The sequence below is a fragment of the Eleutherodactylus coqui genome, chromosome 4 (genome assembly GCF_035609145.1).
Source record: "Eleutherodactylus coqui strain aEleCoq1 chromosome 4, aEleCoq1.hap1, whole genome shotgun sequence".
In the NCBI taxonomy this organism is placed as follows: domain Eukaryota; kingdom Metazoa; phylum Chordata; class Amphibia; order Anura; family Eleutherodactylidae; genus Eleutherodactylus; species Eleutherodactylus coqui.
Window position 1 is genome coordinate 194424671 of NC_089840.1, and position 16080 is coordinate 194440750.

Genomic DNA, 16080 nt, shown 5'->3' on the forward strand with positions numbered 1-16080 from the left:
GCAGGAGGTATCGGTATGCTTGTAGAGGAGCAGGAGGAAGAGGCACTTGATCAAGGTGGTGAAGCACAATAATCACGCGCTGAAGGAGTGCCAAAGCCAGGCTTTTATAGGAGATGCAATCAAGGCAAAAGGCGGGTCAGGAACAGGAGACAGGAGCAAGATAACTGGGTTCAGAGAACAATGCTGAGAGTCATGCAGGGAAAGTGTTCACAAGCTGGATATTTCAATAAGAAGGATCAGTGCTTGCAGTACATAAGGTTCCTGGTTCAAGTCCTGACAGCCACAGCAGCAGAAAAATAGCCTCAAAGCATAATGCTGCCTCCACCATCTTCACTGCGGGTCTGGTCATCTTCTGTTGATATGCAGTGTTGGCTCTGCACCAAACATACCTTTTGTAATTAATGCCAAAAAGTCCAAACTTGGCCTCATCAGACATAACACGTTCTCCACAGACTTCTGGCAGACATGATGTAGGTTTTGGCTAAACATAGCCAGCTTGGATGTTCGTCTTTGTTAGAAAAGGCTTCTGTCTTACCCCACAGCCCAGACATATAAAGAATACAGAAGATGGTTGTCACATGCTCTACACAACCAGTACTTGTCAGAAACTCCTGCAGCTCCTTTACTGTTGCTGTCGAACTCCCAGATCAATTTTCTGATGGTCTTTTCATCACTTTTTGAGGGACATCCAGTTTTTGGTGATGTCACTGTTGTGCCAAATGTAATCCACTTCTTGATCACTGTCTTTACTGTGTTCCATGGTATATGTAACACCTTGGAGATGTTTTGGTCCCCTTCACTGACTGACACCTTCCAACAAACAGATCTCTCTGATGTTCTGTAAGATCTTTACGGCCAACTAAGAAAATGTCAGGAGAATCCTCCTAGAAGAGCTGAACTGAAATACTGTGAGCTATGTACTGACTACTATTCACCTGTGATTGGCCAATTCTGGACACAACTACATTCCCAAATATAAGAGGGTGTGAACACTTATGCAACCACATTATTTTAGATTTATTATTTTCATTTTTCCACCCCAAAAGATTTCAATTTGTTATTCAATGTAATTGTACAGATAAGGAGTCACATCGAAGGTGGGAATAAATCCGAAGTGATTCATCTTGGCCGGATTTTGTAACATGACAAAAACATGACATTTTAACAGGGGTGTGCAGACTTTTTATATCCAATGTACATCTGATTTACAGATGTACTTGTGTGCTCATTCTTTTTTTTTTTTACCAAAATTTCTTGAAAAATCTATTCCATGTGTGACACCTAATAACCTCCCTAAGAACCAACATACTAAGAGGCCCTTTACATTGTGTAATGTTAAATGACCTATTATTATCACAAATTTGTATTTCCATATAGGGGTTCTGGTTAACATTAAGTGCCCTGTGTGATATATATTGCATCAAATGTCCCACTGCTGTGATGAAGTCACTGTTCCGGTCTCACAATAAATAATTATTACGCTCAAATTCCTCTAGTAATGGCCCGTTTAATGAATCTGTCCATAGCACATAAAATTCCCATTATAAATACATATTTGGGGCTGTAATTTCTTTACAGCGTGGTGCACTCAAGCCCCTCTATTAACAATTCAAATGTCCCAGATTTTGCCATTTATGAGAAGTGTAAGCTTTTGTTACCAGTTTCCAGCTGTAAATGAAATCATTCTGTTCCCAGACACCTCTGCAAGTCTGTCCATTCAACTTCAAACAAAGCCATTAACACATAGTGGACCCTTTATTAGAGACGCAACAGTATTTACAGGATCTGCTGAGGTGTTTTATGAGGACATCCAGCTTAATACTCCCGTCAACATTGAATGTATTCACCATCAATAGCAGTGAGGATCTAAATTTCAGAAACCCCTCTTAAACAATGATACATGACATATACAATTTAAATGGTTAAACGAGGTGTTTCATAATGACTTAAAACACAACATGGCCTTGTGCATATCACAAATGTGGATCCAAGCCTCTGAAACTCACTCAGTGCACATTCCATAGGTTTTCCCATAGAACAATCCTTTTTTGGTATAAAGGTCCCTAAACAATGTTGGTTACAAGACATCCTACTGATGAGACCCCCCAGCAAACAGCTTTATTATGTTGGAGAACACATAAGAAAGTGTCCAATTCCCCTGCAACACCACCACAGTATAAATTAAGCATTATACACTTCACATTGAACTAAATGAGTCATCCATGAATGTATGGACATGTCGCGTCCTTCAAAGCAAAAGATACTTTTTGCAGCCACTCTCCAATTTGACTGTTACATTCTTCAAAGGTGATCTTTAAACTCTGAATCCTCTGATTAGTGTTACGCAAACAAAAATAGCCAAACCCTGGTCAGGGTCAAGATTTACTAAAAATTTGGTCCAGCGAGAAACCAAATCTTGGGTGGTTTGTCTCGGCCAAACCCACTGTAATGCCGCAACCACCATCTCCAGCAGTTTTAGGGGTATTGGGGAAGTTATGACTAAATTTACAGTTTTGGCTATCATTCTTTTGTACGCTATTCAATGTCTACAAATCTGCATCTGGATCGAACATTTCTGAGATAAAAAAGGTAAAAAGAAAACACCTAAAAAAAGCTAAAGTGTAGTCTATAGTAAGAATCCATTAGAATCCCTCCTGGATAGAAAGGAGTCTTGTAAACCTTAACACCCTTGAAATAACCCACACTACATGTTCACTTCACAGTCAATAAGATATGAAATCCTTGATATTATGTATTGTTTTCCATTAAGTAGCCACAATTGCTGCCATTCAATTTTTGAGAAATTAATTTAGCAAATTTATGCAACAATGAATTAATTGATTCAGTGATAACCAGTGGAGCTCCTAAGATTTGGATACATATGGTCTGTTTTATGGTTTGGACAATCTACTGTTAGGCTTGCCATACACTTTATATAGTTGTGGGCCGAACAAGCATTCGGCCGACAGTTATTCCTACCAAACGCCATATGTATGGAATGGTTCATCTGCCAATGGGGTGACTCCAGGACACCCTGATACTTGTTAGTTAGTTTGTGGGTTTGGCCAACAATCATGTAATGGGTATTGGCACCTTTAGCCCATTACTTGGCTCTATTGTCCTAGTAATGAAGCTCTGTTCACCAAATCTTGGGAAGTCTACACTCTCTCTCCACTCCTGAGATACTGCGACACCTGGAACACTCTCCTAATTTATTGTTTAGCCAATACATTTCATGGAGATGTAAATTGTAGATTGAAATTTTTAGATTGATATCCAAAAGGAAATAGCATTTCTCAGACATTGTCCTAGAACATGTTTTGCACTTTCCAAAGGTAAAACAAAGCAATGCGTACAACTTCTCCCATTTCCTTAGCAAAAATAATATATCAAGCATGACACACAGACGGTTATTACACCCATGTTTGGCTAGACTAAATGTGTCTAAACATTACATTCGCACATCATATCTTCCAGTGATGCTTATTACCCTGCCTCTTTTTAGAACTGTTCAGATGACCCTTAAGGACAAGAGGTGATAATGCTATTTTAAATTGTAGAGCATGGAAGTGGTGGTAACAAAATGTGCAACTTCTATCAATTCCGGAAATAGCACCGTGTTCTTAGTGTTCCTTGTTATCACCTAATGTTCTTCAGGACACTAGATATTATAGATTACATAAACAATGCCGAAGGGAAGAAATGAGAGGGGAAGACCGTCTATTCCAAAGATAATAATCCTTGTAAGGGTTCATGAAAATTGCAAAACCACATGCATTGACTCTGGAAATGGAAACACGGCAGTGTGTGCTGCTGCATGGCACCTTCCTGAGGCTTCGTATTCTCTCTAGATGCTATGCTTTTGGTTTTCTTTTGATACTTCTCATATGAAGTTTTTTACATATGAGGGGGCATGAACAGGGGTATAGCTATTGGATGTGCAGCTGTAGCAGTCACTACCGGGCCTTGGAGCCTTAGGAGGCCCAAAGGCCACTTTATCATATAAGAAAACACCACTAATAAAAAATTGTGCATGGATGGTTGGGGGGCCATGTTACAGATTTTGCATTGGGGCCCCCTACATTTACCCTCTGCCTAATCTTTTAAGATTCCTTAAATGGGAATGACTCCATCAATGGGCTTCATAAGATACCCAACGATGCAGAGGAAACCCAATGATGTATGCTGAACATTTGCATCTGGGCCTAAGCGCCTTTAGCTACAACTCTGGGCATAAAGAATGTTGTTTGCACAATTTTTAGATACCATTTATTTGTCTATGTGGCAAAGCAGAATTTCAGCCATTAGTAAGTATACTTTATAACACATATGATGTATTTATACCAGTTAGGTAAAATTGTACAATGAATGCACCTGACTGTGTAAGGACACACCATAACTTCATTATGCTATAATGTTGTTCTGTGAATTTCTGCTGAAAACTTTTAAAGTTGACACTTAAAGACAACCGTTTTTTAAAACACAGCTTGTGATCAGCTTCACTGATCAAGTTGATTTTTGGTTACTGTAACAGTCAATAATCAGGTGTTATTGCTGAAAGAACCTGTGTCTGTCCACTGAGTTTCCTAGCAAAAGCCAATGTAAGGCAAATGTACAGTAGCATTATTCAAAAATGTCTTATCAGAATTGATGAATATTGCTAGGACTCCGGAAGGGAAAACTTGCTTGCAGTTATTCTTTTTTGCCTTCTGTCCAATTTACTTGATCCTGTCATCAGTCATCCAAAATTTCCAACACAGTCTTCAGACTACCTAATCCTCCATAGTACACTGGTAATGTAAGTTTAGCAATGCACTATACCTGCTGTCTAATTGGCCAGCGAAACAAAGGTGATCAGCGCTGATCAATCAGCGAGCAGTGCACAGTATGGGTTAGCTAGCTAGAAAATTATGTTGGCCATCTTGGACAACTGATAATGGAACCAGAAAGCAGGTAAGTTATATCTTTGGCCTTCCATTCCTTGACTGAGTTTTTTCCTGAAACCCAAGGGTCGATTTAATACTGGTTGTCCAAAGCGCTGTATTGGTACAGACTTCTATTCAACTGTGAATTAATATGTAGCATTAGATCACAGCAAGTCCAGTGATTGGCCGATCCTTGTAATGCATGTAGGGGCCTGGTCTGCTAGAACGGGAACTGCTCTTTCAGCATAGGGGAACCTACCCTGCTATTAGTGTACAGTATATGGACAGAGGTTGTCTTCATGAGACAACCTCTTTAAATACCTTTGAAAATAATTGTAATCTTATTGATTGAGATGGTTCATTGGGTGCATTATCATGTTCCAGGATAAACAATTTCACTGCTGAATACAATAGGACATTTTAGTAGTGTTGAGTAGACTGAAACAGCCGAGCCCTGTTTTGGGTCAAACTTTGCAAAAAGTTTGGTTTGGCATAAACCAAACTCTCAGCTGATTCATCTTGGCCAAATCTACTAAAACTCCTCTTCCTCCTCTATTGTAGAGGTATTGGTGAAGTTCCAGTTCGGTTCCAACTGAAATATTTGCCAAAATTCAGCAAACCGTTCGAACTGAACTTTTGAAAAATTCACTCATCACTGCACTCAGAGTGCTCCTTTTATCAGTGATAGCATTTTGTGCAACACTTGGTTTCTCAAACGATTTCTCTGTAGTACACATTTAGCATGCAGACGGAGAAAGGTATTGTTATGTCTGCAAATCGGGGACAGGTTAAATCAACTAATTATTCATAGGATAAATGGCATTTCAATATCCCTATTTTAAATCACACTGTGAAATGTACTGTATATTTTTATAAGTGCCAAACAGAAGCATAGAACTGATGATTGGGCTAATATGAGCCTCAAATGGAAACAATTTGTGTTCAGTTATTTAAACTGTAAAACTATGAAAATTGTATGTAAAAACTTAGAACGCAAAGGTCGAAGCACATTATACTGTCCATTTGTTGAAAAAACATCATTACTAAGAATTTGGCACTGAGCGATAGATCACTCGGCTGCTTATCTACCAAGAAGGAAAGTGACCCCAGGACTCTCAAACATCAATCAATTCCCATTATATTGCTTCTTAGTTATGGATCATTTACATTAATGTCACAAGTCGACCGAAATAATTTTTTCTTCTTGTCAGGGTCCGCCTGGCCCGAAAGGACTACCAGTAAGTGTATGTTTGCTTTGAAATTCACAGTAGTATGTGTTTGTCCATTTCTTAAAATAACATTGTTTTCTTTTGCTAGGGTACAGTTGGTGCTAGAGGGGAGAAGGTAAGAAGTTTAAATTCCTTGTTATCCATTTTAGCTAAGGGTTTCCAGCAGCTCAAATAGGTTATAACGATGCAAGCTGGACGCTAAGCAGCAGGACTTGGCTTCACCTTTAGCATTCGCCTTACTTGGGTATGAGCAGTGTTCTGTAGTACTTAGATACTCCCAGGACTTACAGTTGGACTGAATACCCTAACCACCAGATTTTGCAAGGAATATAGCACATATCAACACAGTGAAAACACAAATGCAACTAAGGACTCGCTATTAGATGACATGAATAGAGGGTAAAAGATGATAAAGATGAGGGTGATGACTATAATGAAACTGGCAGATGGTATGGAATCGAAATTGCAACCAGAAAAATGTTGACCCCAATAATGGCTATCCCTAGGCTCTTCCTGATATTATTCATAAGGACCCCTAAGTGGATAATCCTGTCTAATAGACTATCCCAAAAAACAGCAGGGCACTATGACCCAGACAAGAGGCTAAAGAAGCAAATTCTGGAATGGCCCAAGGTGAATAGAAACAAACCTCAAACTAGGAGACACAGACTGGACTAGAAAATTCTGTGAGTTGTGTGTGTTATGAGGTGACCAAGATTGCACAAAAATACAACCCATTGTTTGTAATAGGTGTATTCACATGGGCGATTTTGTTTTCTCTCGATTCTGTGAGACAGAAGAATTGCATCATGTTCTATTTTCATTCAAGTCTCACACAAAATTAGAACATGCAGATGTGTGGTCTCCCGCACACGGACAGAGTGTCAGTGTGCTATACAATGTATACAAGAATGCCGGGTGCAACTCATTCTCGCCCATGTGAATGCACCCAAACTCAATGACTATCAGAGGATCTGGATCTTTTCATCAGTAAAACAGTTCCGACCTCTATAAAGATATAAGAAATCAATCAGCTCGAAAGCTGAACTTGTTTAAATTAAAACTAAGATAATTGTATTCAATGGTGGATGTCACTAAGGCCGTTCGGAGGTCCCATAGCAGATCCGGCACAAAATGCCGGGAAGCTGAGCGGAAACCGTACAGACCCCATTATAGTCAATGGGTCTGTTCGACATTTGGTTCAGTCATAAGATGGCCTTGATTGGAGCAGGAAAACAGAACCTCCCGCCGCAGATGTGAAAGCAGCCCTTAATAATATAAATATTATTAAAAAATGCTATCAGTTGTTCTCAGCTTCAGAGATGTCTCATCTTTGACAGTGTTTTCTTTAGCCAATCCTGTTTTCTCAAGAACAATCTGGGTGTGGGGCAATTTGGCAAATGATAGAGGATAAACCCAAGGCTCTCTGACCAAGAAGGTGAAAGTAGACTGAGGTGCTGCGCTCAACAATTCAGACAGTATCCTTCCTGACTAAAATAAGGATATACAGATGTTATCCCCAAGGGGTTACAGTGTAGGTTACAAAAACTGAAAAATATTTATTATTTTTCCATCTCCTTTTAATAGTTGACCTTTCATATTCTAGGAATCCAGCTTAAGAAAACGATGAACTTTTTATTTAACATGTCACTGTGATTGTAATAGTGTGCAAGGAGCCAGTGCTTACATTTTGTTATATTACTAACATAGTATGTTAGGCCGAAAAAAAACCAAAAACATATGCCCATCCATTTCAACCTATTAGGGCGAGCACCCACTGGCGTTTGCGTTTTCCGCGGGGAAAAAACGCAGCGTTTTCGCCGCGTTTCCCGCGATTTTTCCGCGCGTTTTTCGCCGCGTTTTCGCGGCTTTTCCATTAATTTCCATTGACTTTCATGGGTGCATTAGGAGAAAAATAAGGACACATATGCAACTGACAGTTCCTATGTTAAAAACGCAAACGCAACGCAAAAAAAACGCCAGTGGACAGGAACACATGTTATCTCTATGCCTGTGCAGGAAAAACGCAAAACGCAGGTAAAAAAACGCCAGTGGGTGCTCGCCCTTAACTCCCAATGTTGATCCAGAGGAAGGAAAAAAAAACAATGAGCTACAAACCAATTTTCCTCATCTAAGGGAAGAAATTCCTTCCTGACTCCAATCTGGCAATCAGAATAATCCCTGGATCACCGACCCGTCTGAAGTAATCAATGATATAGCATTCTTTCTTCTTTCCTCTAGACGTAGAGGACACCCCCTTGTTAGTCACAGTCTTAGATATAAACAGATCATGGGAGAGAGATCTGTATTGTCCCCTAATATATCTATACACAGTTATTACAGTACCCTCTTGTTACAGTCCTAGGTATAATAGATGATGGGAGAGATCTCTGTACTGACTCCTGATATATCTATACATAGTTATTAGAGCGCCCCCTTGTTACAGCCCTGGGTATAATAGATGATGGGATAGATTTCTGTACTGACCCCTGATATATCAATGCATAGTTAGTAGAGCACCCCCTTGTTACAGTTCTAGTTATAAATAGATGATGTGAGAGATCTCTGTATTGTTCCCTGATATATTTATATATAGTTCTTAGAGCATCCCCTTGTCACAGTCCTGGGTATAAATAGATGATGGGAAGAGATCTCTGTATTGTCCCCTGATATATTTATACATAGTCATTAGAGCGCCCAATTGTTACATTCCTGGATATAAACAGATGATGGGAGATCTCTGTATTGTCCCCTGATATATTTATACATAGTTATTAGATTGCCTCTCAGCCATCTTTTTTCTAAACTAAATAATCTCAATTTTGATGACCCCTCGGGGTATTATAGTCCGCCCATTCCATTTATTACTTTAGTTGCCTGCCTTGTACCCGCTCAAGCTCTGATATGTCATTCTTGAGTACCGGAGCCCAAAACTGTCCAAAATATTCCATGTGTGGTCTGACCAGTGACTTGTAAAGAACAATGTTCCCGTCATGTGTCCCTAGACCTCTTTTGATGCCCCCCATGATCCTATTGGCCTTGGCAGCAGCTACCTGACACTGGTTGCTCCAGTTAACCTTACAGTTACCTAAAACCCACAAGTCCTTTTCCATGTCAGTGTTTCCCAGTGGTTTCCCATTTAGTGTGTAATGGTGGCATGTATTTCCTCTGCTCATGTGCAGAACCTTACATTTATCAGTGTTAAACCTCATTTGCCACTTTTCTTCCCAAACTGCCAATTTATCCAGATCCAGTAACAACCGCCTTGTGTCCTCTTAACTTAATTATTTTACAGAATTTTGCATATTCTGCAAATATTGATATTTTACCATACAATCCCTCTATGAGATGATATATTAAAAAGAATAGGACCCAATACTGCCCCCTGTGGTACCCCACTAGTAATAGTGACCCAATCAGAGTATGTAAGTACATTGATAGAGTGGTTACATTTTGTCCCGTTATGTGGCCGCATAAGGAGAGAAAACCACATTCATCTGAATCCGCCGTATATGGATTCATTCAAAAGTTGAACGTTTACACTGACCGCAATGTGAACATCACTTTATATAATTATGCTTTCCTATTACTGTGGGCAGCACGGTGGCCTTGCAACACTGTGATCCTAGGTTCAAATCCCACTAAGGACAATATCTGCATGGAGTTTGTATGCTCTCCTTGTGTTTGCATGGGCTTTTTTCCAGGTTCTCCAGTTTCCTTTCACACTCCCAAAACATGCAAATAGGTAAATTAAAAAAGCAGGGACCGAAAATGTAAAGTGCTATGTAATATGCATGTGCTGTATAAAGAAAGGTGATTAGTATTATCTTTTTATTCTTGCTTTAAGAGTACACTTTATAGCGCAAACATACTTTTTACAGATTTTTTTCCATACAATTCCTTTGCAGCTGCAGGGAAAATTTATTACTGGCTGCAACTTTCCCTGGTCATAACAGATGACAAAATGACAGCCATAAGAATTTCCACCCGTCACCTTCTAGCGCAGGGTCTGGGTTAATGCGTTAATGGGTTAGCAGTAATGGGTCACATTATTATGTGAGCCTCTTGTAAAGCTTGTATATTGTCCATGACAATGAGGGTAAGAGATTCTTCAGTTGTGCAGATACATTGTAACACATACAATAAGTGAACCTTCTAAATCAGCTACACAGTATTGTTGAGTGTCATGATACATATTTAATGACCTAACAAGGATGTGCCCTATTTCTCTTGTTGCAGGGTCACTGTGCAGAATACTCCCACAGGGTAAATATTGCCTGCTATATGCCTATTTATTGCTCCCTTAGCTCTTCTACTGCTGCACGCTGAAAAAGCACGTAATTGAAGTGTTTACTTTCCTTACAACCACAGTGTACATCTCATTACAGTCAGCTCACTGGGGAGAAGAACAGATTTAACATGACTAATGAATTAGAGCTCGGATTTGTTTTAATCAAAGTCTCTCATTGTTGAGCTTTATGCTAATGTATGTGAATATACTCATTTGTCTTAGGGGAATTTCTCACTTTCACTAGATACAAATACAAGGATGATTGGGATGGATTGATGGATGGATGGATGGATGGATGGATACTGGGGGCACAAATCATATGACAATAGTTCCTCTAGCAACTGAAAATGATAAATGGGTGATATATATATTAAGCGCTGTGGAATATGTTGGTGCTGTATAAGTAAAGGTTAATATATATATATATATATATATATATATATATATATATATATATATATATATATATATATTCATACGCATACATACATACCAATTTATGAGTGGACCTGAAACATGGATTTCATATTGAAAAACATACTTAGACAATTACTACATAACGGGCATAACGGGCCAAAACGAAACAACTGATTTCAATGGATTTCAGTGGTTTTGTTTTCACTACTTCTTTTCTCAGTCATTAATGCTACGGCCAAGAAAATATATGCCCTAGCTTTCCCGCACATAGTGAATATGGACATTGTCTTCCCTGCGTTTTTTCCCCCCAAACTCCTGCACTCTGGCACGGAGTTTGAGCGGCCAGCGAAGAGGAAGACATTTCTCTTGTTCAGGCATCACTACGCTCCGTACTGTCTGAAACCACACTCTGTGCTCTTTTTTACATTCCTGACTGGCTTTAAACTAGAATTGTGACTTAAGAATATGAATATTACATTAGTGTTGACGTTGAACACAATGGTTTCTAAGCACTGTAGTGTACAAGAGGTTAGGCCGAAATAGAATACAGGAATATTTGGCACCCATATTATCCGAAGCTCTGAATAGCTCACTTATGACATAATGGGGGAAATATATCAAGAGTTTTCTGCGCCTACCTTTATATAACCCGCTCTGGAATGAAATGCAACTAATTTATTAGGAAGTGTGCAGGTCTTAATAAATTAGTTGCATCTGTGGTCACCCCATGTCCCAATCAAACAAATCTATGCCAACTAGGAGATGGCATATATTTACTTTATAACTTATGCCATATGCTGACAGAAATTGCAGTAAATCGGCTAGGCTATGGTATGCCACATCTCTTCATGCCTATTTGGTAAAGGTCCAACATTATGTGCTGATTAAAGTTTATTTATAAAAGATATATAAATACCGTATATACTCGAGTATTAGCCGACCCGAGTATAAGCCGAGTCAATACGTTTTACCACGAAAAACTGAGAAAACTTATTGACTCGAGTATAAGGCCTTAGTCAGACGGGCGATTTTTCGCGCGATTTGCGCATGCGCATGCGTCCGGCGATTTTATAAAACCATTGCTTTGCAATGGTATCGGACACATGAGCGCTTTTTATGCGCTCGTCCGATAAATTATAGAACAAAAAATCGCAGATCGCACCTATCTGCGATCTGCGATTCCTGTTCTCTTCTCTATATGCGCTCAATGGGGCTGGCGGCAGCAGCGCCGACCCCATTGAGAACATATAGAAGACAAATCATTCTTCTCTGCCACAGCTGTAACAGCTGTGACAGAGAAGAACGATGTTTGCCCATTGAATTCAATGGAGCGCCAATACAGCCGCTCCATTGAAAGCAATGGGCTGCCGGCGTGCGCGGGGTGAATTGTCGGGAAGGGGTTAAATATATAAACCCTTCCCTGCAATTCATTCTAAAATGTGTTAAAATAAAAAAAAAATTGTATACTCACCTTTCCACTGCAGCCGGAGTCCAGCCGCGGCCGCTGTCAGTTCTCCTGAACTGCTTCTTGGCACTATTCAGCCGGCGGGGCTTTAAAATCTCCGCCTGCTGAATGATCTGCCTCTGATTGGTCACAGCCCTGACCAATCAGAGGCTGAAAACACTCACACACCCATTCATGAATTCATGAATGGGTGAGTGACTGCTGCCTCTCAGCGCTGAGCCAATCAGGGGCAGGTCTGACTCACATCCATTCATGAATTCATGAATGGGTGTGAGTGAGGCATGCCTCTGATTGGCTCAGCGCTGAGCCAATCAGGGGGCAGGTCTGACTCACACCCCCTTCACACCCACTGCAGGACGGCCACGCGGAGCTCCGGCTGCCGGGAGAAGGTGAGTATACAATTTTTTTTTATTTTAACACATTTTAGGATAGATTGCAGGGAAGGGCTTATATATTTAACCCCTTACCGACAATTCATCCCGGGCTTGCCCGCAGCGCATTGCTTTCAATGGAGACGGCTGTATTGCCGTCTCCATTGAATGCAATGCGCTGGACAGCTCCGGCCCGTTTCTAATGAAACGCTGCTAGGAGCAGATTTTCGGGCGATTTGCGGGCGACTTGCACGCACCGGTCACGCGATTTGCGGATGCGCATCGTCATGTGATCCGCAAATCGCGCAAAAAATCGCCCGTCTGACTAAGGCCTTAAGCCGAGCTATACTCGAGTATATACTGGGTGAAAGAAAAAAAAAAAACCTCCATACTCCCCTCCCAGCCGGCGTCTGTGTCTGTGCGGCAACCTGCGTGAATTCTCCCCGCTGTCATCCCCGCCGTCCTCTCTGCTCGGCTCTGTCATCTCTGTCAGTGTTGTGTAAATAGGCGCTGTGATTGGATTGAGCGCCAGTCAATCAGAGCCGGCACTCGAGCCAATCACAGGGCTTACTTACACAGCGCTGATGGTGGGGGATTTGAAAGCCGAGCAGGGAGATGACAGTTGGGAAAATTCTAAAGCAGCTCACGATTGGCTGTGAATGATCGAGCGCTGGCTGGGATTGGCTGGCGCTCAATCCAATCACAGCGTTGACGGCGGGGGATGACAGAGCCGAGCAGCGAGGACGGCGGAGGATGTCAACGGGAGATTTCCAGCAGCTTGCCGCATTGCCGCCGGGAACACAGGAATTTAAGCAGCTTGGGGACACAGACGCTGGCTGGTTGGTGAGTATGGAGGGTTTTTTTTATTTTTCTTAACCCTTCCCTGACTCGAGTATAAGCCAAGGGGGGCTTTTTCAGCACAAGAATATTTGCTGAATAACTAGGCTTATACTCGAGTATATATGATTTTTTATATATATATATATATATATATATATATATATATATATATAAAATATATATATATATATATATGTGTGTGTGTGTGTGTGTGTAGAGTAGTGCACATAGTTTTCTAGAGCTCCCTTTGAAATCAGTAGTGAATCTGTCTTCAGTAATCTAATGAGCTCCCTCTAGTGGTGACTGCAGGAGCCGGAATATTATCATTTAACTTGTGTGATGAGACAAGCTTCAGAGCTCCATAACCACAAAATGTGTTCCCAGCTCTCTAAATCTATATTATGAAATTATTCATCTGCACATATTTTGGATCTTCTTTTGAAGCAATAAGCACATGTCAACCAACACCCGATTAGTAGCATTAGTTTTTTTGTGTATCTACTGCACTTCATGATAGAGGAAAGATTTAGACAAGATGTTCAGCATATGGTCTGATAGTTTATTTTTCTAAGTTTTGCCTTTTTCCTTCCAAAACCATGATTCAAAATTCTGGATATTGTTTTTGTGAGCAGATCACTTTACAAGACAATAACATAACAAGCTGGAAAGGACTAATTTAGAATGTTAATAAACTACGTTGCTGAATAAATGCATGCACATCATGTCCCCAACCATAAATAGTAATAATGATAATTACAATATTCAGCAAAACATCTTGCTATAACAATGAGCACTTGACGTGTCTGAAATAAGGCGCAAAGTTTAATGTCGCTGAGAAAATAAACATCTTTCTGGCTTCCTTCCAAATTACATGCCAGTCATTTTCTTAGGAATTGATGACATGGTTTATAGGGTGGAGTGGGAAGAGAAGTATTATCAGCACAAGCCTCACAGAATCTTATTATAGGGTTCTGGCTGTCATCCATGAACCTATTGTGGCCTGAAAGATTGTTGACTTGACCTTTGCCATGTGTAAGGTAGTAGTGGCCAAATCTTCTGTGCCCAAGCTAATTCATAGCTACACTCGTAAAACCCCCCCCCCCCTAGAAGGAGTTGTTATTTTGCTGCAAAATTCAGTATGCAGTTACATCTCAGGCAGATATGCAAATGATTAAATTTGTGGTGTGATTAGATGAACGATCTTTTCACCCGAGGATCTAAAAATGCTTCCACCCGAGGATCTATATAAAGGGCCCTTCCACCCATGATCTATATAAGGGCCCTCAGAAGCTACCAGTGTATAGTGGACCGCTTTTTTCTATTTATTGCAAAAGTTGACTGATATCCCACAGGATTCCATACGGAACTTGTATGCCAGCCTGTATCACATCTTACATCCAAGCTAGAGGTGGCCCAACAAGATACAAGAGCCTCCATGCCCACCTGTATCACATCTTCTTTCCAAGCTAAATGTGGCCCAACAGGATATAGAGCCTCCATGCCCTCCTGTATCAAATCTTGTATCTAAGCTAGAGGAGGCCCAACAGGATACTATAGCCTCCATGCCCTCCCGTATCACATCTTGTATCCAAGCTAGAGGTGGCCCAATAGGGTATTAGAGCCTCAGTGCCTCCCGTATCACATCTTGTATCCAAGCTAGAGGTGGCCCAATAGGGTATTAGAGCCTCAATTCCTCCCATATCACATCTTGTATCCTAGCTAGAGACTTCGGACGCTCATCCGCAGTCATCCACAGTATAGAAATAGCAGGTACACTGGGTCGTCGGATGGGGTCTCAGACGTATTCTGCTGCGGGAACTTGCATGCGGAATCCATCTCTGCCGTGTGCAGCCAAGCTAAAAGTATAAAGACTTTCAGCAGTATTACTGGAAACAATTAATAGAGATACAAACAAACATTGCCTGTAGCACAATATAATCTGTTTATGCAACATGGCGCTCAGAAAATACAGCTGGGTCTAATACAGTAATGTTAAATTATCATAATCTTAGGTCCAGGAATGCCCACCCAAAGTAATCAGTATGTAATCCAATCGGATTGGCAAAGAACCCATGTACCTTAGCATTGTAATATCACCAATTTTCTACCTCTTAGGTCTTACTCACACGGGCTACAAATTCACACTACTTTGTAGCGCTACAAAAACGCATTCAGACAGTATAACCTCTAAATTTAATGGCAGTCTGTCAGGGGAAATGTGGCTACCGAACACCACTCAGCGCTTGGTAGGGTACTTACAGACATGTTGGTATATACCTTTCTTTCCATAGTCCTTTGATTGCATAGAAATATAAGTTTATTTCGAAATGCAAATTATTTTTCAAGTGCCCCAGAGGTCGTCTCAAGCTCAGCAAGTGGACTGGGTTTTGCTTGTAAAGCCACCCAACACCTCCCCTTGGCCTTGATTGACTGGGCAGCCGTATTTATTTAGCACACATATTCCACAGCTGTGTACACAGACTCATCTCTTTCATTGGGCCCTGTCCCCATGTGGGCTCACAATCTACATTCATCTATTACT

The 16080-nt window shown here is 40.7% G+C and overlaps 1 protein-coding gene across 1 annotated transcript in view; it reads left to right on the top strand.

Moving 5' to 3' along the window:
• Positions 1-16080, top strand: part of COL13A1 (collagen type XIII alpha 1 chain) — a 265902-nt gene that overhangs the window by 139656 nt on the left and 110166 nt on the right. The window contains exons 13-15 of the mRNA XM_066601620.1: positions 6137-6163; positions 6243-6269; positions 10394-10420. Of these exons, the coding sequence (XP_066457717.1) occupies positions 6137-6163; positions 6243-6269; positions 10394-10420 (81 nt within the window). The remainder of the gene's footprint in view (positions 1-6136; positions 6164-6242; positions 6270-10393; positions 10421-16080) is intronic.